Source organism: Galleria mellonella, unplaced genomic scaffold (genome assembly GCF_026898425.1).
Source record: "Galleria mellonella isolate WM207_F2 unplaced genomic scaffold, CSIRO_AGI_GalMel_v1 utg19, whole genome shotgun sequence".
Lineage (NCBI taxonomy): Eukaryota > Metazoa > Arthropoda > Insecta > Lepidoptera > Pyralidae > Galleria > Galleria mellonella.
Window position 1 is genome coordinate 3,765,006 of NW_026442028.1, and position 25,709 is coordinate 3,790,714.

Below are 25,709 nucleotides of genomic sequence, written 5' to 3' on the forward strand. Positions count from 1 at the left end.
TATTATTAAGGACTGTTTTTTTTTTTTTTTTTCTGAATGTGTTTGCTGTTGGCCGTGGGTAGCCTTTACAGCTTCACCGGACGCGAATGCAGGGGCGAGTGCTGATGGCACTCCAAGCCCGCGAGAGGGGAGCGACAGAGGTGTCGACTCTTTCTTATGGACTGCGGTGTATGTGTGCGCCTAAGGGCGCCAGAGTGTCCATTTGCTATTTATGCGTTGCTATCTCCGAGGACTACAATGTTATCCCTTCATACTCTGTAATATCCTTGCCATATCTTCCATGCATCATATATTTCCTTTAAACTAATACGCAGCTGCTTCATCGCTGAAATATGAATGACTAGATCCATCCAAGCAGATGACTTTTATATAAAATTACTCTCTGGAACGTAATTTCAAAAATTTTATATTTATTTTACGTACAGATATTTTATCAAAGTTATCATATCAGACGTTAACTGTCCACTGTTGGGTATAAGCCTCCTCATTGGGGGGGGGGGGGGGGGGGGGTTGCTAGTAGTTGATACACTTGCCAGGCGAGTTGGCAACTGCAGTTAGGCTTTGGTGATGTTTTAAAAGGGACGCTACTGAAAATCCTTCGCCCTCGTTAGTCGCCTCTTACGACACCCACAGGAAAGAAAGGGATGCCCCATTCTATGCCGGGACCACACAGCTAAGTTATTTATTAAAGTAATCTAAGATCTCTGTTTTACTTTGGTTGTATTTTGTTAAGAGAAGGACTGGTTGAAAACCAGCGCTGTGCAGCTGTACATATTGCACTGGGACACTCGCAGCATCAGCTGAGCCGGTTCCTTTTGCCTAATATGAAACACTTCTTATATATTTAATATTTTTGTATATTCTTTTGTAATTGTTTATCTTTCTACTGGCAATAAATATTTTGTATTCTATTCTATTTATTTATAAGAATCATATTCCTAAATTTCTCAACATCGCTATTCCAAGAATGACTCGGCAAAGCATTAAACTTTAATAGAAATCATGAAGTCTTGATCAGTGACAGAATACTTACTTTGATGTGTTCGAGTTCAAGCAAGGAAATATAGATCGTGTCGCTAGCCGCCAGGGAAATATAAATTATGAGTTTAATCGATATTGAAGGGACAACTGTATTGGAATATGATTTTCATATTTTAATATAATTTTTTCTACGAACATATAGCTAGTATGCGGCTTTACCCGCGTCTACTTGTCAGTGTCGGGGGGAAAGGGATTGTTAGTAATGAAGACTGAGAATCCTATTGCTGGCAATATACCCAACCAGGTCGACCTCCTCGCGGTTCCCCCTGGATACTATCATGGTTAATTCCTGATGAATTCATCATGATAGGCTAACTGGCCTGTTTTCATTCTCATCGATCACCCTTCACTGGTGCTCCGCCAGCATATCCCGTTAACGCAGGCGGGGTTACTATACCATTTTCACCCATCAAAAAAAAAACTTACCAGTGTCTACTAAGGATGGGTAATAAAAAGCAATATCTATATATTGTAGTTGCAATATCTCTATACGTATGTTGGTCCAATAACAGATATATATATATATATATACGAATATATAGCTAGTATATGTTATTATGCTTATAGGCGACGGTTACTACTTTCCATCAGGTGGGCCGTCAGCTTGCTTGCCATTCTGAGTTCATGGCGAAATGTTCATCATGGGCGAAACAGTATACTCTGTTATGCCCATGGTACTGCTCATATATATATATATATATATATATATATATGTATTTATATACATTACGATAATAATAGAATTTCGTGTCTGAAGTATTATAAAATTTTTCATTCCAGTTACAATTTTATTAAGTGATATTATATTTTATTAAATAATATGACGATGAATATATGAATATATTTTATTAAACAATACACTGGCGGATTAGATCTAACTGTTCTTACATTTATAGGCGATCACAGCATGCCTTGTGTTTGATAAACATTAAAATAGAATTAAATTATTAAATGTCATTAAATGAATAAAGATATTAACAATATGAATAATAATATAATATAAATAATGAAAATTGTAATTAAATTATTTTAAATTATAAATAAATATAATATAATGGCGAGGTACATCAACATTTTAATTTAGCTATGAACACAGAATGACTATCGTTGTGAATATCAAGTTCAGGCTTGGTTTTTACAATATCAGTATACAGACGCGTTATGCGGACGATTCGTCAAGCTGCATTTTTAAATAGATTGCAAGGATGCCGCGGCACTCTAGTAAGTACATTGTATTCAAGTTTCTCCAGTAGAGGTGGGTGATCAATGTGATTATTCACTAACTTATGAAGATATGGCATGTCAAAGGAAGATCTATTGAATTATAACGTGCCAAAACAATAATTTTTAACAATTTTGTCTGTCTATCTGTCTGTTTGGATGTTTGTTTCGATATCACGCTAAAACCAATGCACCAAATTGGATGCGGTTTTAACGGTTGTATTCCTGAAGGTCTTAAAGTCTTAAAAGTGGTATATTTCATTGATTCATAACAGGCAAAAGGTTGTTTAAGTAAATAAACAAATAAATATACCACGTTATGACCCACGCCTACCAAAAATACTATTGCATGTATAAACAGATGTTAGGTTAGAGGAAGGAATAATACGTTTCAGTGGCGGATATTGTGGGTAGAACATATTAATAAATTTCTATTTTCGTGTATTTTCAAATTATATTTTTCATGGCAATTGAGCAGTAAAATAGTTAACGAGTTTATCGGTCGCATGATGATAGGATTCCGTTGCCATATTTACTTTTGCACTTGATTTGTGTTTCAAAGATTATACGACTCACCAAAATAGGTAAGTTCTTTGTAACATATTGAACTAGCGACCCGCCCTGGCTTTGCACGGGTGCAATATTTGTTTGTGTACTTTTTAATCTGTTTAATACATTTTGGTAAAGCTGGAAAAATTATAGAATTTTTACCGATTTCAATTACATTTATTGTAATTGGTTATTGAAAACATATATTTACCAAAATAGTCTATATCACTCAGGGATAATAACAGTGAAAGAATTTTCAAAATGGCAATGTATGGGGTGAGCAGCCATTTGATACGGGCATTCAAATCTTTATATAAGGATTCAAATGCCTGTGTCAGAATAAATGGAGTCTATACAGACTGGTTTGGCATTGAACGTGGTGTTAGACAGGGCTGTGTAGCGTCTCCTTGGCTGTTCAACCTATTTATGGACAGTTGCTTGACCGATTTGAAAGGATCTAATTGTGGATTCAGGATGAATGAGTCTCTGTTTAAGACTCTTTTATACGCCGACGACCAAGTACTTTTTGCAGCGTCAGAGTATGAATTACAACAAATGGTGACTATAATGAATGAAGCGTATTGAAGGATAGGTATGAAAATAAATGCGAAGAAGACGAAGGTAATGGTTTTTGAGAGGAATGAAAGTTTAACGGCATACCAGATTATGATAGGAGATGAAAAAGTGGAGCAAGTGAGTGAGTTTCTATATTTAGGTTCTTTGTTTACGAGGGATGGGAAGTGTGACAGAGATATTGAGAGGAGAGTAAAAGCGGGAAACAGTGTTAACGGTGCACTGCTCTCGATTATGTTAAGTAAAAATGTATCGAGTAAAGCTCGCCTTGCTTTAATTCAAGGAGTACTGACACCAACACTCATGTATGGAAGCGAATCGTGGGTATGGCAGAAGAAGCATGAAAGTAAGATAAATGCTGTACAGATGAGAGCTTTGAGAAGTATGTGTGGTATTACTTTAAAAGATAGAGTAAGAAACAGTGTGATTAGAGAGAAGTGTGGACTGAAAGACGATGTAGTGACAAAAATCGAAAAAGGAATGTTGCGTTGGTTTGGTCATTTGGAGAGGATGGATGAAAGAAGAATTACGAAAGAGATTTATCGAGCAAGAATGAATGGAGATGTTGGTAGCGGTCGCCGTAGACGGACGTATGTCGACCAAATAGGCGACGTGCTGAAGAAGGGCCAAATTAAAAGTACCCGTAACCGACGAGCGTGTATGACAAGATTGATGAATGTGGAAGAAGCGAAAGAGGTTTGTTTGAATCGAAGCATTTGGCGTTCCATTGTTTCTGCCTACCCTAATGGGAGACAGGCGTGACAGATATGTATGTATGTATGTAATTTTCAAAATCAATCATAGTACCGGATATTACCCTGAACATCCAAACCCACAAATTTTACCTCTGCATAATATTAGTATCTATACAACTTATACGACTTAGAATGGCAAACAAGCTGACGGCCCACCTGATGTAAAGTGGTAACCGTCGCCTATAGACATGAGCAGTACTGTGGATATAACAGAGTATACTGTTTCGCCCATAATACCCCCCCCCCCACCCCATGCGTTGCTATTCCTGAGGACTCAGGTGTTATTCCTCTGTACCCAGTAAATTCACACCATATCCCACCCATCAAACGAAACACAGCTATGCAAACACAATTGCTTCAAGGTAATGGGACAGAGGTACCCAAGTAATCGACTTTTGTACAAAGTCTCCCTCTGGTAAAATCTAAGAAGTATAGGTAATGGTTGATTATAAGGGTTCAATGGTGTTTTTTGACATTTTATTAAAATAACTCTTTAAACGTATAATATTTTTTTTTATGAATAAGTTTAGTTATAGTAGATAAAATAAAACTTTATTTCTCGACCTTTGCGTGAGAAATATTGATCAATAACAATTCGTCGTGACTATCTAATGAGTGCTTAATAATATATACCTTCTCGTATCTATAAATACGTTTAAAAATACTGTAACAGGGGCAGACAGCGCTAGCTATATCTGTACTTTATACAAAACGTAATTTGATATATTATGCCGATATAAAATTATGACATATTGTTATTTATTTATATTTAATTAAAAAAAGTGTGACAGGGGGAAAGGGATTATTAGTAATGGGATCTAACTGACCTCTACTTATCTACACTCTATCAGGTCGACCTCCATGCGGTTCCCCCTGGAAACCGTCGTGGTTAATTATAGCGGAATTCATCATGATTTGCTAACTGACCTGTTTTCATCATCACCTATCACCCTTCACTGGTGCTCCGCCAGCGTATACCGATAGCGCAGGCGGGGTTACCATTTCATTATCACCCATTAAAAAAATGTGACAATTCCAAATTTAAAACTTGTTTATGTATTTAAAATTTAGAATGGCAAACAAGCTGACGGCCCACCTGATGGAAAGTGGAACCGTCGCCTATAGACCTGAGCAGTACCATAGAAATAACAGAGTATACTGTTTCGTCCATGATACCCCCCATGCATTGCCATGAAGATGATATGGGTTGGAAAAGGACATTGTCTACATTTTACCCACATTCAGGGAACGTATCCCGGTAACGCGGACGAAGTCGCAGGTAAAAGCTAGTAATTCAATGAAAAAGTCAACACAAAGAATGATTGAAAACATGCTCTCTAGTAGGGTATTTTATTTGGAAGATATTTCTTCGTAACAAGCAAGTCGAAATTACTGAGCTCACAGAATAGTTTCCTGAGGGCTTCATTTAGTGTACTTTGACCTTTGAAGCCATGGTGGGTACGTCTGGCATGTAAATTAACATAAGTTTCAACTTATAAAGCCTTGGCCAGAAACTTGTATGAGTATACGTGATCGATGGCTATCAGAATACTTAGGATTATTTTCAAAAGCTGGGAGGGGGGGCTGATCCTTTAAAAGGAATGCATTTGTACTCTATATCTCAGATGAAAGCTCTAAGACATATTGTACATATGTACTCAAAACTCTAGATTCAGGATTAGGCGTCGAACAGTTTTGGGATGGTCACGAAAAACTTTGTACTCCTCATAAATATTAACATGTTCGTAGTCGACAGTACAGTATAATTTTAATAATTGTACGATAGAATATAAATATAAGATATGTAGTATAATAAATATAATATATAAGAAATACAATTAATTAATTTACAAATCGTTTTTGTTAAATCAATGCACCGCCATTTACTCTCACTGTTTAGCGTAACCGTTAGTTAGTAGAGAATGCCATTGCTCGCCCTGTAGACATATTTTAATGTGTGCAGAAGTATAAATAAATAAATAAATAGAAATTATTTTATTTATATGTATATATTTTTTTATTATCTATACTAATATTATAGAATATAATAGAACAGAACAGAATAGAATAGAAAACATTTATTGTTAGTAAACACACAATCACAATATAAAATTAAGTCCCATACTAGGCAAAAAGAACCGGCTCAGCTGATGCTGTGAGTGTCTCAGGGCAATATGAACAGCTGCACAGCGCTGGTTTTCAGCCAGTCAGCCATTACCACTGTAATTGCTTTTTACAAGAATTATTTCTTGTAAGAAGCAAGCAAAAAAAGTAAAGCAAAGCAAGCAAGCTTATTATAAAGAGGGTAGATTTGATTGCTTGTAGAGGATACACTTATAATTTTTTTTATACAACTTAGAATGGCAAACAAGCTGACGGCCCACCTGATGGAAAGTGGTAACCGTCGCCTATAGACATGAGCAGTACCATGGACATAACAGAGTATACTGTTTCGCCCATGATACCCCCATGCGTTGTTATTCCTGAGAACTCAGATGTTATTCCTCTGTACCCAGTAAATTCACGCCATATCCCACCCTTCAAACCGAAACACAGCCATGCAAACACAACTGTTTCACGGTAGAAACACGAATGGGACAGAGGTACCCAAGCAATCGACTTTTGTACAAAGTCTCCCTCTGGTAACATATAATAAATATTTACAATTATATATATTTAAATAGATACAAATCTTTCTCTGGTACTATATCTATTTGTATATATTATATTTATATCTGGCGTCATAGGAAGCGTCTACTTAATCCCTCGAGAAATTTTAATCATCCATCTATTTTCGGACGTTCTGTCCAATCTCAATCGTCACTGGAGATATTAGAACTGACCCGATACTGTGGTACATGTCAATCGTCACCAGCCGTTCCCAAGGTTGATTAATCATTTTGTAGTCTTGTTGACTGTTGATAAAATTTTTGTGTGACCAATCTAAATAGTAAGAATACTACAAATATAAAAAAAAAACAAATAAACCGAATTGAAAGCCCTCCTTCTTCTAGAAGTCGGTTGAAAAGGTAATTAAATTTGAAATTGGAATCTTTAAATGGAATTAGTTACAAATCAGAATATATATATATATATATATATATATATATATAGATCAGCGATTATACGAGACATCGTCTAAGCGGAAATACAAAACGCGTGGGTGTTAAAATACTAGCGAGTACAAAATAATTCGCTCGTGGTATAAAATTGTCCAACGGTCGCGTTGTTTCTCTACCAGACAACAATGCTCTGCGGTGAAAATAAATTTCATTATCACTCAAGCATTTTTAGCGGTTTTCCGTCGACTCTACGCTACTGTTTGAATTCCTCCGTATTACAAGTACATTATACTAAGTCTATGTTTTACTACATGACGATGCTGATGTCATCGTTATCATCATATCAGCCATTATTTGTCCAACGCTGGACATAGCTTCCACAATAAGAGGGGTTTTGCTACTAGTTCCTACGCTTAGTAGGCGAGTTGGCAATCGCAGTAAAATTTTTTATGATGTTTTTAGAGAGACACTGCTGCTCTGTAAGCTCTCTTAGTCACCTCTTACCACCATCCACGAGAAAGGAAACGGAAATTAGCAAATTTTAAAAATAATAATGAAGATTTATTGCACATAAAATATATACAGTTATGGGCTACAGTAAATTTCAAAGTTTAATATATAAATATAAATTCCTGCTGTGCATTTGTTCATTGCTGAACATAGACTTTTCCCCTATTAAGCAGTTTTGCCAGTAGTTGCCAAGTATAGCAAGCGGATTGGCAACCGCTGTTAGGCTTTGGTGATGTTTTAAGAGGGTCGCTGCTGCCTATCATTCGACGATTAAGTTCCCTTAGTCGCCTCTTACGAAGAGAAAGGGGGTGGCCAATACTATGTCAGGATCACACAGCAGTGTGCATTTGTACAGACATTCTAAATTGCACAAGAAAAGAATATTTTGGCCTTGTCTTATACATTTGTACTTACAAAATAATGACAGTATTATTAATGCCTCTCGCCTCGATAAAGGTACGGAATTAAGTTACACTCACGTCTGTAGCTGCAATTTGCTCCGGGGAGAGTTAAAAGCAAGAAAATGTAATAACACAGTGATACATTCGGTAAATTGTAATAAATAAGTGATAATTTCATTTTTTTTTCAACCGACTTCAAAAAGATGGAGGTTCTCAATTGGATTGTATTTTTTTTATGTTTGTTACTTCATAACCGAACTGTTGAAAACCGATTCTTTTTCCGAAAGGATATATTCTTTTAGTAAAAAAATCTATATTTTAGTATAAAATTTCTATGGGACCATTCTGGAAATTTTTTATTTATTTATTTATTTATAAAAGACACACCAACAATATGCTCACAATAATTAAGCAGACAATATACAATGTTATTAGTACGTAAAAGAGAAAAAACTACTATTACAAAATGCTTAAATCTAAGTTTGAACAAAAACATCTCACTCCTCACTATCAAGCTTAAGGCCATATGAACACATCAATTAAAGGTGTATACAGTTCTCACAGATTTTTTTTTGTTTATTTTTTATTCAACTTAGAATGGCAAACAAGCTGACGGCCCACCTGATGGTAAGTGGTAACCATTGTCTATAGACATGAGCAGGACCATTTACATAACAGAGTATACTGTTTCTACTGTACTGGGTAAATTCACGCCATATCCCACCCTTCAAACCGAAACACAGCCATGCAAACACAACTGTTTCACGGTCGTCAACAAGTCGGTCGGAACAAGATAAGCGTCCATGTACACTAAGTAACAATTATACAATTAGAAAAGTTCAAACTACCAATCCATATTATTAATAATTTTATTAAAATCGGTTTAATTTTTAAATAAAAATAACTAGTTTTCCATATTTCCTTTTTAAAATGTATTTAAAATATGGTAACAACATTTATGCATATTTTACTAGCAAATGCACGGCCTATTTAATTTTCTGCTTGCCTCATTTTTGACTGGTAGAGATTATAGTCATGTAGGTATTAAATCTGCCATATGTACACTTACTTATATATTTGTAAATTGAAGTTTTAGGGAGACTTTTTACAAAAGTCGATTGCTTGGGTACATCTGTCCCATTCGTGTTTCAACCATAAACCAGTTGTGTTTGCATAGCTGTGTTTCGGTTTGAAGGGTGGAATATGGCGTGAATTTACTGAGTACAGAGGAATAACACCTGACTCCTCAGGAATGGCAACGCATGGGGGGTATCATGGGCGAAACAGTATACTCTGTTATGTCCATGGTACTGCTCATGTGTATAGGCGACGGTTACCACTTTCCATCAGGTGGGCCGTCAGCTTGTTTGCCATTCTAAGTTGTATAAAAAAAATAAAGAAAAAAAAAATTGTATTTTTATAGATGATTTGCCTAGGTAATAAATAATGTATAATAAAATGTTATTATGGTACACGCAACTTGCGTTAATTTAGAAGTAACGCCCATTAACAATTTATAATCGAAATAAAGGTCGCTCAATTAAAAATGTATAGTCACGTTAACTATATATCTTTATTATTGAATGGGACAGAGGTACCCAAGAAAACAACTTTTGTACAAAGTCTCTGGTAAATATATTTACTTCCACGCACAACCATTCTTTGGAATCAACTTCCAGCAGCAGTATTTCCGAACCGATACGACAACATAACCTTCAAGAAAAGAGCATATTTCTTTTTAAAAGGCCGGCAGCACACCTGCAATGCCGCTGGTGTTATATATATATATATATATATATATATATATATATATATATATATATATATATATATATATATATATATATATATATATATATATATATATATATATATATATATATATATATATATATATATATATATATATATATTTAGATTAAGTATTTTGATAATTTTATTATTTTTTATTACAAGAATTGTTGTAGGATTTATTGTTGATGTTTCGATGTACACATAGTCAAGTTTTTTAACTGCAGTACAGTAAATACATTAATGCTTATAAATGATTCCATTTATATGTTTTCATAGTTAATTTATCACGCATTTCTTTCATCTTTTATTTCTTATTCCTACAGATGTGTTAATTTTTATGTTTAAATTAAAAAATCACGACGAATGTTACTGTAAAATATATCATAAAAAGTGTTTATTTAAAAAAAATATAAAAGATGTACATAACTTACTTATGTCATTTAAAATACAGTTACTATTTGAATTATCACTGTTTTTATTATTGCATTTTTTTATTTTCAAATAAAACAAAATGATCATTATTATTCTATTTAAGAGCTGCGCTCATGTCGGTGGAGCTCTTGCCACTCACTACGATTTTCAGCGAGTATCTTCACCTTTTGTTACGACACAACACCAACTCCTTCCTTGATCTGCCTGATGTAACTATGTCTCGGTCTCTCTCTTCCCCTCCTTCCTTCTATCTTACCTTCTATTATAATGTTCATAAGTTCGTCGTGTCGTATCAAATGTCCCAACATTTTTCCCCTTTTGTCCTCAATAATTTTTCCTTAACCCTAACATTAACTCAGAAGGAAATGGATAAACTTAGAGCCTTTGAAATGTGGTGCTGGAGAAGGATGGAGAAAATTTGCTAGAGGGATCGAATTAGCAATGAGGAGGTCCTGCTTAGGGTTAAGGAAAAAATGGTCATAGTACAAATAATTTTATAGCTATAAATAAAATATTGGTTTTGAAGTCGAAGGACTCGGTAAAAAGTATAGTCAGCCGTTAACTGTCTGTTAAACACTGTTTAGCACAAGCTTCCCTATAAGGGCGGGTTTTGCCAGTGATTGCCACGCTGACGGGACACCAGTGGGTGATGATAGATGATGTTGAAGCAGGTCAGCTAGCCCATTGTGACGAATTCAAAAATAAACCAATTAAGATGGTTTTTCAGGAACAGCCGCGTGGAGGTCGACCTTATAGAGTATATTGCTAGCAATAGGATTGCTAATCTCTGGGCTATTTTGGGGACTGATAGCAATGCGGACTTTTTTCTCGTTCAATATGAATTGTAAAAATTGTATATTGAACTTTATGCAACTGTATCTCGCTTGAATAAAATATTATTATTATTCTCCATTACTAACAATCCCTTCTTCCCTCCCCCCCCCTAGTAACTAGGTTAGTATCTACGGTTATGTATGATGTAAGTTAATAATTATCACTACACCAAATTTAATTCTAATCCGATCAGTAGTTTTTACGTGATGCGTGAATAGAGGGAGACTTCGTACAAAAGTCGATTGCTTAGGTACCTCTGTCCCATTCGTGTTTCAACCGTGACGCAGTTGTGTTTGCATGGCTGTGTTTCGGTTTGAAGGGTGGAATATGGCGTGAATTTATTAGGTACAGAGGAATAACACCTGAGTCCTCAAGAATGGCAACGCATGGGGGTTATCATGGGCGAAACAGTATACTCTGTTATGTCCATGGTACTGCTAATGTCTATAGGCGACGGTTACCACTTTCCCTCAGGTGTGCCGTCAGCTTGTTTGCCATTCTAAGTTGTATAAAAGAAAAAAGATGGACTACTAACTATTTTATTAAATCGACTAGCTTCTAACTGCGACTTTGTCAGTGTAACCGGGATATTATCACTGACCGGGATTAAAAATCTATATCATTGTCAATAGTATGTGTATACCTAATTTCATAGTGTTTAGTTGAGTTGTTAAAGAGTTAAGAGGCAACAAATAAACAAACTCATTTCCACATTTATAATATTATAAAGTAAGGATACATTTAGATTAATATTTTAAAAAGGGGTTTATAGGGGGAAAAAATATTCCTGGGTCGTCATAAGTTTTTCCAACCATTAAAATAAATTGTTAATTACCTAACTGTATTTAAAGTTCACACTGTTTGTGTGAAGTGATGAACTTGACGTGTTAGCATACGCTTATATCTTTCATTATCATATTTCAATCATCGGTCACTGCACCATTCGATTCTTAGCCTCGAGATGATTTCCTATTAGTGACTGTTTCTTGGCCGTACGCCCGTCCGTAATACAAAACCACAAATTGACAGAGTCCGCAATCTGTACATACAGCACCGTCGCTAGAAACATACCCCTGTCATGTTTACAACACGATCCCCCCGGAATCGTGGTAATTTCCTGGTAAATTCATCAGAATGGACCGACTGTCCTGACTTCATTCTCATCTATCATCCTTTGCCGGCAACCTGTCAGCGCATACCAATAATACAGGCGGATTTGCCATTCCATTTTCAATTTTAAAAAAATAATTCGCATATTCGACTTTTAAAATGTTTTAAAAACTCTAAAAAGTATCGAATACGTCATATTTCGAATTTCGAATCGAGTGATTTTCCAGATAGCAGCTGTTTGGGTTTTCTTCTGATTTTCAATGTTACTTCAGTTCGCGCTCAAATGCCGGCAGAGGCGGACGTGTGTCTCGCAAGCGTCCGAACTTTCCGATCGTGTGGATTGTTATTAAAAGTTCTTGAAACGTTTCTGGTGTAAAATGAGGTGTTTATTTTGATTTCTTTCATTTATATATTGTGTTTGACGACGGATTTAATATTTAATGGCCATGGGTGACACACACGAGGAAAATTACGAAGGTATGTGTTAATTTATTATTTCAAATGTGTTGTTTTTTAATATTGTAAAATGATTTTGGCTGTTTGTTTTGTTTTAGGGTACGAGTAAAATAACAAGGCAAATATGATACAAAGCTTTCCTTTCAATTATATCGTATTGTTTGATCAATAGTAAACAATTTAATTAATTAGTATTCGTTAATTATATAATATATTGTATAAATATATATATATATATATATATATATATCTTATAAGCAGATTTATCTTTGAAGTAGCTACTTATCGGCTCTTTTGAGTATTAACGTAGGATAGTATACAAATTTTCAAATTAAGATTTTTGTGAAATAATTCAGTACTTTCCAATTTGTACGTAATAATGAATTTATTAATTTAATGTCTTTTTTCAACCAACTTCAAAAAGAAGGAGGTTCTTAACTCGGTTGTATTGTATTTTTTATGGTTTGCGGTACAGTATTTAAGGCATCCCGTCCTCGCTATTGGATACGGGTGGCGGAATGCCTATACAAGAGGTTACTTGGCGGGCGGTTTGTTATTTCATAACTCCATTATTTATGAATCGATTTGGATTTTCTTATCTGAAAGAGTAACCTACAGCATGGGGTTCTTCAAAAGGTGGGTAAAGAGGTTTCTTCAGGGTCGGCAACGCGCGCGTAATACCTCTGGTATTGCAGGCGTTCATAGGCTACGGTAACCACTTACCATCAGGTGGGCCGTATGCTTGTGTGCCACCTCAGTGGTATAAAAAAATACAGATTGGTCCTATAAAATTTTTATGAAAATCGGTTCAGCAGTTTTGTCATAATTGAAGTCTATTTTTTTTGTGATATATAATCTTAGAAATCGATATCTCTTATGACTTTATTGTATTTTACCAGAGGGAGACTTTGTACAAAAGTCGATTGCTTGGGTACCTCTGTCCCATTCGTGTTTCAACCGTGAAGTAGCTGTGTTTGCGTGGCTGTGTTTCGGTTTGAAGGGTGGGATATGGCGTGAATTTACTGGGTACAGAGGAATAACACCTGAGTCCTCAGGAAAAGCAACGCATGGGGGGACGGGGTATCGTGGGCGAAACAGTATACTCTGTTATGTCTATGGTACTGCTCATGTCTATAGGCGACGGTTACCACTTTCCATCAAGTGGGCCGTCAGCTTGTTTGCCATTCTAAGCTGTATAAAAAAAAAGTTTGAGATATACAAACATACGTTGCAATTCTCGAGGACTAAGTCGTTATACCTTTGTAGGTTACTAACTGGAATTCAGTCATGCAACCGCAGCCGCTTGGTGTCAGAGTTGTTGTTTGATTTGTAATTAAAGATTGTGTATTCTTAATAAAACCGAGTACAATTGTTACAAAACTTAAAAACTAAATTACCGAATGGATTTTGATAAAAAATTTGTGGGATCAATCTAGAAGTATATACTTTCATATAAAAAAAGTAAACCAGTTTAGAACTGACGGAGTTATGAAGTCCCAAATATATATATATATATATATATATATATATATATATATATATATATATATATATATATATATATATATATATAATCGAATTGTGAATCTTCTTAAATATTTAAAAACTTGGCAAATGCAATCAACAAAACAATAAGGAATCTGTCAAGTACATCGCACCGTCTTCAATACGGGAGTGCATACAAAAATTAAAAATGTTTTACCGACTTTCCTTGAAACTTTTCTAATTTTTCCTCCCCTTAAAAACTTAAATTGGATTATTGTTTTCTTTTATTTAACTGATTTTTTTTTTGTTTTTTTTTACCGTATTTTTCTTGGCAATACTTAAATAGGGGAAAGTTTTCTTTTTGTATGCTATAAAAATGAAAATATATTTATTGATTAAAAATTTTAATAATTCAATATTTTATTTACACATTAAAAAAGTTATAAAATTAGAAAATAGCATTTAATTTATATATTTATAAAAATTAATGCCATTTTTCGTTGTAATTCTATAACTCAAGAACGGGCTCACAATAAACCAAATGTTTAGACTTTGTTCGGACTATTTAGTAGATGGTTTATGTGAAGTTTGCACAAAATCGGTCGAGCGGTTCTTCATTTATACATACATTCTTTGTAACAAATGAATTCAATAAATGGCGGATCATTTTGTTAATGGGGATTTTTGTGGCAAATTGAAACTTTTTTAAGATGGGGATTGTGCTGTCAAATTGAAACTTTTTCAGTGTTGACAGTACAAACATGTTGTTATTGTCATTCATGCGGTCATTTAAAATTATATTTTTTTATTATTTCACTTTATACGTAGCTAAGTACGTACCAGGCCGCTAGTATTTATATAAATTCGTCTTCTTCTTTTTAGTATATTAAGAGATTAGACTAGAATAAATATTTAAGAAAAAATATATGAGGGGTCGTAAAAAGACCACACAAATACTACAAATCATTGCCATATATAATAATAATTTGTAGACATTTGGTCTGTCTGTCTGCCTGTCTGGTGGTTGAAATGAAATGGGTGTATTTGCATTAACCAGTCTTAAAATTATTAAAAAAATCACGTAGTATTAAGTTTGGCATTTGTTTAATTGCCTTATGCGATATAGGCATGCAAATATTTATATTTTATAAAAAAAGCAAAAATCCAATTATCTTAAACACGATTTTATGTTATTTAGATTATGATTACAATTTGTAGAGGATGGGTGAAAGAAGAATTACGAAAGAAATTTATCGAGCAACAATGAATGGAGATGTCGGTAGCGGTCGCCCTAGACGGATGTATGTCGACCAAATAGGCGACGTGCTGAAGAAGGGCCAAATTAAATATGTCCGTAACTAAAAATTTCTATTGTAGGTAGTATTACAATAGAAATTTAGTTAAACGATTTTAAGGTTTGACAGTTCAATTATAAAAATGAAAAATTAAGATTATGACTTTGTATATTATATTTTTATGTCCAAACCGGCATCGCGTTAAAACTACTGTATCAAATTGCATGCGGTTTTCACAGTTGTTTTCCTGAAGATATAACTAAAAATTGGTATATGTTCTATCTTGATATGCTATCTAGAAATGGTCTAATTTCAACATCAAAAAGTAATTATCTATCCTTATAATAAATCTGTAGAGAGGTCAATTCTGTACATGAAATATATTTCCAAAATAACTATCAGGGGGTGATTAGTGATTGATACTGATGCCAAAAATGCAATCAGTAAAATTTTTGTCTCTCTGTCTGTATGTTCGTTATAGAAAGAAAAACTACTCGACGGATTTTAACGAAACTTGGTACAATTATTCTTCATACTCCTGGGCAGGTTATAGTATACTTTTCATCACGCTACGATCAATAGGAGCAGAGCAGTGAAGGGAAATGTGGGGAAAACGGGAGAAGTTACTCCATTTTTAAGCTTCCGTCGCGTGTGCAGCCTTAATGGCCATTTTTTTTAATATAAAAATGTCCACCCGTTCGACGCCGGGACGGACCGCTAGTAGAATAATAAAAATAAAACAAATATTAGAAATGCGAAAGTGAGTTTGACCGTTTGTTACCTTTTGGCGCTTTAACAATACACTTAATAATCGCGAAATTTGTTATTACATATTTGTATTTTTATACTATTTGGGATAAAAAACTTGTATATATGTAATATTTGGAATGAAGAAGGATATTTTATCCCGGTTACGCAGACAAAGTTGCGGGTAAACATTAGTAAGTTAATATATTAAATTCGAGTTAAGAATCCACTTTCATCTGAATAAATTTATTTAAAATCATAGTAAAATGTAAAATGAAATAAAAATATTACATTCCAGAGTCTGGATAACATCAAAGCATTTCACATTTTATGCATTTTCTATTCTCTTACTTTTTTTATCTTTATTTTCTTTTTCATAAAATTAATTTATAATTTATTTATTTATATTTAACATATTTGTGTATATCTTATATATTGTATTCACAGATTTTGTGTTTATAATTTAAGAGTGTATTACTCAAAAAAATACAGTATACAGTTATAGATAATCGTATACCAAATTACATTTAAATCTGTATTAATTAATTAATTTATTAATTAATACTACATAGTATTACTCTTTATCATTGTAATTCAATAATAACTAAATCACCAATATCGTTATCATAGATAACGTGATATTTTTGATTTGGAGCTGTAATACGAAAACCATAGATTATAGCTTAGATTACAACCATAAACAAACAGTAAATTACCGAGCTGTATAGCGGATCATCGATCGACACAGATAAAAAATGTGACTTACACATAGATTAGGGATAGTACCCGTGTGAATATATAAGCCTAGATTAAAAATATGTTGTGGAGTCATATCTATGTAAGTGCGTGCAGTGCAGTAGGTAAATTGTTGTTTATAAAGATTTTTTTTATACAACTTAGAATGGCAAACAAGCTGACGGTCCACTCTCTCTCTGTACCCGGTAAATTCACTGCCATATCCCACCCTTCAAATCGAAACACAGCCATGCAAACACAACTGCTTCACGGTTGAAACAAGAATGGGACAGAGGTATCCAAGCAATCGACTTTTGTACAAAGTCTCCCTCTGGTAAAAATTAATTCATCCCATATTAGCTGTTATTTGTTCACTGCTAAACATAGGCCTCATATCATAGACTGTTATAAGGAACGGGGCAGTTTCTTAAGGAAGTTTACCATTGGGGGAATTTTGCTGTTTTAAGAAGGACATTGCTGCTTATCCCTCGACCATTTAGGTCTCTTAATTGCCTTTTACAACATCCACGGGAAAGGAAGAAGTCGTCCATTTTATGCCGGGACCACACGGCATTAATAGAGGTTTAATAATTTCAAAAAGCTAGTATTTAATAATAATATGAAGTGTTCTGAATTCACTAAATTCAGAATTGCCACATGTTTTCATTTTGACCTCCATATTTCCAGTCTGTCAGTATGCGAGTACGTTATACTATGTCTCTAATATGCTATGCATATGCGGTCTAATGGATTTTTACATAACTAACCGAAATGGGAGTGTAACGTTTTCATGATTCATGTATATTACATGTTTGCACGTATCTCAATTCCCTCACACGTAACGGCCAAACAGCTGGGTGGATTTTAATAATTGATGAATCGTTGGCCGTGACACTTTCAGTGTCATAGGATAGTTAATTAAAAGCAAACATGTCGGCTCTAAAATGTCGTTTTCAAGCGACTTTATAATGGATATTCTAAATGTTTCAATATTTTTTGTCACTAGCCGAGCTATTTAGCTCTTCTACACAAAGTACAAACGAATCTATTGATAGAATTGTTGTCGTTAGCGAGTCTGTGAGATAGAAAGAGATGGTGATGCGCGCTGTCTTGTTCTTTAGTGAGCGCTGACCGAATGGATACTGTTGATAATCTATCAACAGTATCCATTCGGTCAGCGCTCTTTGCACTTTGTCTTTTGTAGTCAAAATTTTAATATTTTAAAACCTAGCGATATATCGCTAAATGAATATAATAGGTTTGTCGGTCATTAACTGTTAAATAATTATATTTATAGCAGTGACTTAACTAATCGTAATCTGACAGATTATAATCGGTATGTGAGAATATGTCTACGAACAAGGATTTACAAGGAATCATAAAATAAAAATTGTAAATCATATGGTTGTCTCCTTTATTCTTATGCACATATAATTAGTAAGAAGAGGACGAAAGATACACCATCATTTGCTATTTTTCTCAATTCATAGCAGGCTAGTGTATAGAAAATGTTTGATATGTCAATTATTTGTCAATGACAAATTTTACGTTGCTAGATTATATATTTGACACAGTTTATGTAGAAAGTAAGCAAGCAAGTGGTATCTGAATTTGGTAGGGTTATACGGCCGTATAACATTTTCTATACGCTAGTCTGCTACGAATTGACAATTTTATCACTCCTTCCATATAATTCTTTGTTCTTAGGTATAGGTATGTAGATAATTAGAAAACTTACTTATGTTCTAGCAGATTAACTTGTTTTATTATTGAGAATATTATTTGTAATTTATATCTTACTTGTACATAGGTCTTCATATTTTATTTCCTATTTTTTTTTGACATTTTAACAGGTGTTATATTTTTTTTTTAAATGTAGAATGAAAATCTGTCATAAAACAGCTAGTTGTTTATCGCATGAATAAATAGTAACAGTGGATATACATATAAGTAATGATGGATAGTGTTGAAAGTTTGAGGCCACTTCTACACGTGCATTGCGCTATTGGCGCGTCACGTCACACCAGTGTCATCTTAAAAACAATTAAAATAAAGTCTATTTTTGCAGAGCTTAGATTGCATGGAAGAACTTGTTTAGACAAATGAATTCGAGTATGTAAAACGAAATAATTATCGACGAAAGTGAGAGAATTTTTTACAGATTGTCATTTAAATGTATCAAATGTCAGAATATCATTTCTGAATATTAGATCTCACTACCACACTCGTCGATGTAGCGCTGCAGTCGCCGTCGACTTTTACAGAATAACTACCATTAAATGGTTTGTGTGTGGAATCAGCTCTTGAGTTTTGAAGTGATGCTTAGACTCTAACTAAAATAAAAAAAAAAGTAAACCGATTCTCTAAGCCTTAGGGAATGAATAGGTGATTTTTTTTTTGTAGTTTGGTACGTATACTTGGAAGGTGCCTTATTTTTTTTTAGTACGTGCGATTATCACTCATAGAGAGAGAGATCAGATTCGATAGACTCGTATTTATAAGAAGTAAAGGGTTCAATTAGCAGTGTGTATGTATGTGTGTGAAAGAGAGAGTTACTTTGAGTGATCAGTAAAGTTCATAGACTAAGATTGTGATATTCAGCTTCTCAAGCGTTGACTGTAAGAGATCCCTCTATGGTATATGTCAGTTATTATATATTAATTCTATTTGATGTGTCCAATATAAATTATGAACAAATAAAGATTTTACAACAATAACAACAACAATTTTGTGTACTTTTTTCTCATTATAATTTCCTGATTAATTTTTTAATTTTAATTTTACGTAGCAAAATCTACTTGCTAATATTTCGTAATGCAATCTTCGCTTCTCATTTGGAGCTAGACATTGAATTTGGAATTATATAAATATGGTTCAACTTAGTATTGCGTACATAATTACAGTCAAGTGGCTGAGATCAAAAGTCGCACGAGTTGCGTTGACGACATAGTTTGACATTACAATGATGAGTCAAGGTAAAATCAGTTAATGCTTTAGATACTGTAAACTGTGGTCATTGGTCTTGATGAATTGCCTAAAGATGTAGCACCTATAGGAGAGATTTTTTTTTATACAACCTAGAATGGCAAACAAGCTGATGGCCCACCTGATGGAAAGTGGTAACCGTCGCCTATAGACATGAGCAGTACCATGGACATAACAGAGTATATTGTTTCGCCCATGATACCCCCCTTGCGTTGCCATTCCTGAGGACTCAGATGTTATTCCTCTGTACCCAGTAAATTCACGCCATATCCCACCCGTCAAACCGAAACACAGCCATGCAAACACAACTGCTTCACGGTAGAAACACGAATGGGACAGAGGTACCCAAGCAATCGACTTTTGTACAAAGTCTCCCTCTGGTTTTTAACACAGGATTAAATAAAGTGATAGTACTTGTAAATATTTGTTTATTTGCAATTATTACCGTCTCCATGTGATTTGTGTTGTCGATCTTAGGAAGGGCTACACTCTTTTCTATTCTATGTCGTGTGGTCACGGTATAGAATGGGTCACTCCTTCCTTTCCTGTGGGTGTCGTAAGGGGCGAATAAGAGAGGGTGAGTGATGGGCAGATCATAAACTTATATACAACATAAAACTGCTCATGTCTATAGGCGATGGTATATCTATAGGCGATATACCATTTTCCGTAAGGTGGGCCGTCAGCGTGTTCGCCATTCTAAGTTACATAAAAAAAATATTCCTTTTTAAGAAAGCAAAGCTGTGTGTAATAAATGTAATATAGACATTTTATGTATTAATGTTATATTTATGAAATGTCCTCTACAATAATATTTTTTAAGAACATGACGAGGTAAAAGTGCCTACAGGATACAAGTATGATATCGTTCCTAATGTACTCTTTATATAGAAATATCAAGTATAATTTGATATACAGCAGATTGAATGGTTAGAAATAGATTTAATAAAAAATTCTGATTTATTTTTTGGTCATTTCAATATGAGAACACTTTCTTAGTTATTTCGAGATGGAGCCTACTTTAAAAAATGTGATGAATAAATGAATTATGCCGTTCTAAGCAAGCGTGCAGTTTGATATTTTGCTCTGCAGTAAAATAGACTTTACTGCGCAAAAGACTGGCGACATCAATCGTGACATTAATACTTATTTAATGGGCGCGTTTTTTTGTATTTTATTTATTTATTTAACTCTTTATTGCACCAAAAACATAATAATAAACAATGACATATAAACAATTCAACTGAAATACAGTAGCACGAATGACAGATTAAAATATACATATAAAGGTAAGAAGGTTAGATTTTTTATTGTCATAAATTAACACTGATTCTCGGGGGGTAAAGCCGCGAAAAGCAGTTAGTACTTTATAACGTAAAATTCCATCAAGCTTGAATATGATTCTAAATAAAAATAACAACATTATGGTACCATATTATTAGAAAATTGCTTATTTCATAGACCAGCGGTTAGCTAGTTCATGTGGAAAACTTATCAGTGATTTTGAATGGCGTGTTCCTTCTAGCTTAACTCGTTTATTATCTGTGTTGGTACGATAGGTATTGATATCAAAATCTGTAGGAAAATAGTGATATGATGTATGATAAATAGACAACACTTGAGACTTATCGAATAAATATTGTTTGGGAAAAATAAAAGGTTAAAAATTATATTTTTAGGTATAACAAATATTTGTAGGTCCGCAGAAAGTTACAGAATGACTTTAGTCGTAAATCCACATATAAACATAAACAATTCCGTAAATGCCATTCATATTTGAAATTAGAACTTTGAATTGTATATGCGTGCATACGTGTGTGTGCATGTGTACGTGTGTGCGTGCGTGCGTGCGTGCGTGAGTGCGTGCGTCGTTAGTGTGGGGCACTTGTTTAATATAAAAAAAAAACAACTCTTTGCCACACACCAAAGTTATTTATTTAATATTTTTACACATTGTTCTATTATTAACTTATTTAGTTTACACTGCACTTTTAACTTATTTGAAAGTCCAATTGATTCGCGACACAACTAGTTAATTTTACAGGCCAGACCGACGGGCAGAAACCAGGTCTGTAGCTGGACAGCAATTTGGCTAGCCTGCCTGCCTGATTTAGGGTTTATAAGGGTTTATATAGTCATTGCGGGCAATATTATGGACTGTATATTGAATTTTATGTAATTAAACAATTGGTTTAAAGGAAAATAACTATAATAAAGAAAACTACGGAAAACATACTACGACAGCGAAAAAGAGAGTAAAATGACAATTGTAAAAACAAAAAAAAAAGTATACAATTACAATAAAAATAAAATATATAAAATAATTAAGGAGTTTGCAACTCATTTAAATGGAAATAAATGATATTGCTATTCAGCAATAATACATGATAGGGTTGTTATTGTGCGTGCGTGCGTGCGTGCGTGCGTGGATGGATATAAATGGAGATTGCATGGAAGTCGACTTGACAGGGTATATTGCTAGTGATGGGGAATAATATTCCCATTACTTACACTTAGTTCTATGCTAAGGTTCTATTGAGATTTATAGTTATAGACACAAGAGGGTAAAGACCTATCTTTCGTATAATCACTCCGACCAGTATTACGATATATTGGCGGAGTACGTCACTCGTCTCTGAGTTACGTTTTCCTATAAGATTAACGACTAAGGTAGTTTGATAAGACGTGAGATAAGTGATTACAAAGTTTCACTTGACGCGTTACATCGCTTGATGAGTGGAGTAATAATATAGTTATTTTTATTTTATGCAACTTAGAATGGCAAACAAGCTGACGGCCCACCTGATGGATAGTGGTAATCTTCGCCTATAAACATGAGCAGTAGCATAGACATAACAGCGTATATTGTTTCGCCCATGATACCCCCACGCGTTGCCATTTCTGAGGACTTTTTTTATGCAACTTATAATGGCAAACAAGCTGATGGCCCACCTGATAGAAAGTGGTTACCGTCGTCTATAGAATAAACATAACATGGTATACTGTTTCGCCCATGATACCCCCATGCGTTGCCATTCCTGAGGATTCAGTTGTTATTCCTCTGTACCCAGTAAATTCACTGCCATATATGTTAACTAGCTATATGTCCGCTACGTCGTACACCTGGATTTCGGACGTTGGAAAATCAATAAAGTAGACTACTTTTAGATAGCGTATTAAGATAAAATATATACCAGATTTCAAGTTAGATCTTTAGGAATACAACTGCAAAAACCGCATCCAATTTGGTGTAGTAATTTTTGCGTTGTGAAGGAACAAACATTCAGGCAAACAACATTTTAAAAAAATATTAACATATAATAGTTTTATTAAGACTCCTCATATTTTTTTTTAATATCTCTCATGTACAGAATATGTATGTCTATGTATTTTATTGTTTAAAGATTCGTAAGTACCTACACATTATATTTTAATGTAATAACTACTGGTTTAATATTCGTGTAATTTTATCGAAAAAGCTCGACTAGTTTCGGAATCAATTCGTGATCCTTAATCGTCTAATTATAATTTTATTTTATACTCGTAAGCACTATTTACTTTAAGGAACCTATATGAGACCGAATAGTCCATTAACTGAATAATTAGGAAAACATAATTAAATTTCCTCCTATTCTAATATTAATTTGTATACAAAAATAAAATTAAAATGGAAATTAGGAAAAAAAAACATACTAACAATATTTAAACATGTTTCTCGCAGCTCTGTCACAGGCTTTGATTCTTTGAATTTTGATATAATAAGTGTGTGTTAATTTAATATATGACCATTTTTGTATTAAAAATTCAGCTATTAAAGAGTGATTGAGTGAAAAAACAAACATACAAACTTTCACATTTATAATTGTAGCTACATATATCTTCTGCTTTAGTAGATAAATAATCCTATGATTTAAGTTAGGATATTACCTATGCATGTACCAAATTTAATATAAATCTGTTCAGTAGTTATAGCGTGAAAGAGTAACAAACGTCCATTATTGTTTATTTTTTAATTTTTTACGTTTTTTACCTTTTTTAGGTATATTTTTAATTGATGATAGTGGAATGATAACCCTATTTCTGCTATAGGTATAGGCTAACGCGGCACCAGTGATAGATGATAGATGAGAATGAAAACGGTTCAGTTAGCCCATCGTGACGAATTCCATATAAATTAACCATGATGGTTTTCAGGGGGAACCGCCTGAAGGACGATATGATAGGGAATGTTGCTAGCAGTGGGGCTGTTAGACCCTATTACTAACAATCCTTTTCCCCCTGAAAAGGTAAGTCAGTTAGCCCACCGTGATGTATACACCTGGAATTGAGAAATGGTTTCCAAGGGAAATATCGAGAATGACTTACAGCGATGGGACTTGTAGTCCGGATTACTATAAAAAACTATAATAATCCCTCCCCTCCTCTCTTCAGTTATATCAGGCCGATCGTACTATGTACTGATTTCTGAGATAGGCATTTATCTACGATATCTACTCTCAGAAATAGAGAAATTAATCCACGTCAATGGACGTTTAAACATATCTGACAGTTAAATTAATAGAATTCCAATGTTTTGGCATCAAACGGATTCGAATTTATGAACGCCGTAACCTGAGATAGGAGTATAAGTGATCACACACTCGACTCCCGATCAATAAGATATTTCCGTATAGATGTAAAGTCGATATCGTACGAACAACGCATAGCTAACAATTTCTTATAAATCTGGCCGCTGATATATGAAATGCAATATTTTCACGACACTCAATTTAGTTGCGTCGTAGGAAATACAAAGGAAAGAAAATAGACAGACGTCCGGAGAAAGGATAATTTTACGGTTGACAGCGTTGAAAAACTAAAATGCTCTATTCAGAATTTATATAAGTCTTTAATAAAATTGAAATAAATAAATCTTACGAATGTTGTTTATTTGAACTAATATTATGAAGCAGATAGATTTTATTTTTTGTCTGTAATGGAAACTAAACTTAAAAGTATTTGACTTGAAAATAATTAAAAACAATAGAGATCTCTACATTGTCAGAGCGGATATTTTAGTATAGTATAGTTCCTTTGCTTCTCTATATGAATATTATAAAAAGAGAAAAAAGTATTGCTTTATTTGCTAGATTAAGTAGGTTTTTTAAATTTGAATTAGGAACTATTCTTTCTTGTATTATATAAATATAGGTATGTATGTTTTTGTAAAAAAAATAATAATATAGATAAATGTATTAATTAAAAAAAAAATGACCATTTTCATTGATTTAAAGAAGACATATTTTATGTCTATGTTCTAATATAAATCAAAGTATCATTATAATAATAATAATAATATTTCTTTATTACAGATGACTAAGATCCACTTTTATTAGTAACAATTGACTTAAACTATGTTAGTAGAAAAAAAAAAAAAATACAAAACTAATCATTTTATGACCCCTATAATAATTTTGATCCACAATGAGAGGATCTGGCTATCGTATTTATTACACAATGCCCGCAGAATGCTGTTACTGCTGCCACGCAGTCGGTATAAAAGAGATGCATCTGATGGCATAGAAGTCATCTGTCCATGCCGCCGCAAACATTCATTATTGTATTGAACACGCAGAGCGCTGTATGCCCGTCGTGAATAGTCAATCCACAGGCTGCTCGTGTAAAAAGATTGGCAATATGCCTTGAACAATATTATTTTGACTTCAGTCGAGCAACGAGCAAACC

At 33.8% G+C, this 25,709-nt stretch overlaps 1 protein-coding gene across 2 annotated transcripts in view; it reads left to right on the forward strand.

Moving 5' to 3' along the window:
* Nucleotides 1-25,709, forward strand: part of LOC113520078 (adenylate cyclase type 2-like) — a 243,327-nt gene that overhangs the window by 27,320 nt on the left and 190,298 nt on the right. The window contains exon 1 of one of the 2 annotated variants that reach the window (XM_052894117.1): nt 12,566-12,759. The exons of the other annotated variant lie outside the window; for it this stretch is intronic. Coding sequence (XP_052750077.1) covers nt 12,723-12,759 — 37 coding nt within the window. The 5' untranslated portion in view covers nt 12,566-12,722. Of the gene's footprint in view, nt 1-12,565; nt 12,760-25,709 lie in introns of those variants that run through there. 2 annotated transcript variants of the gene reach the window in all.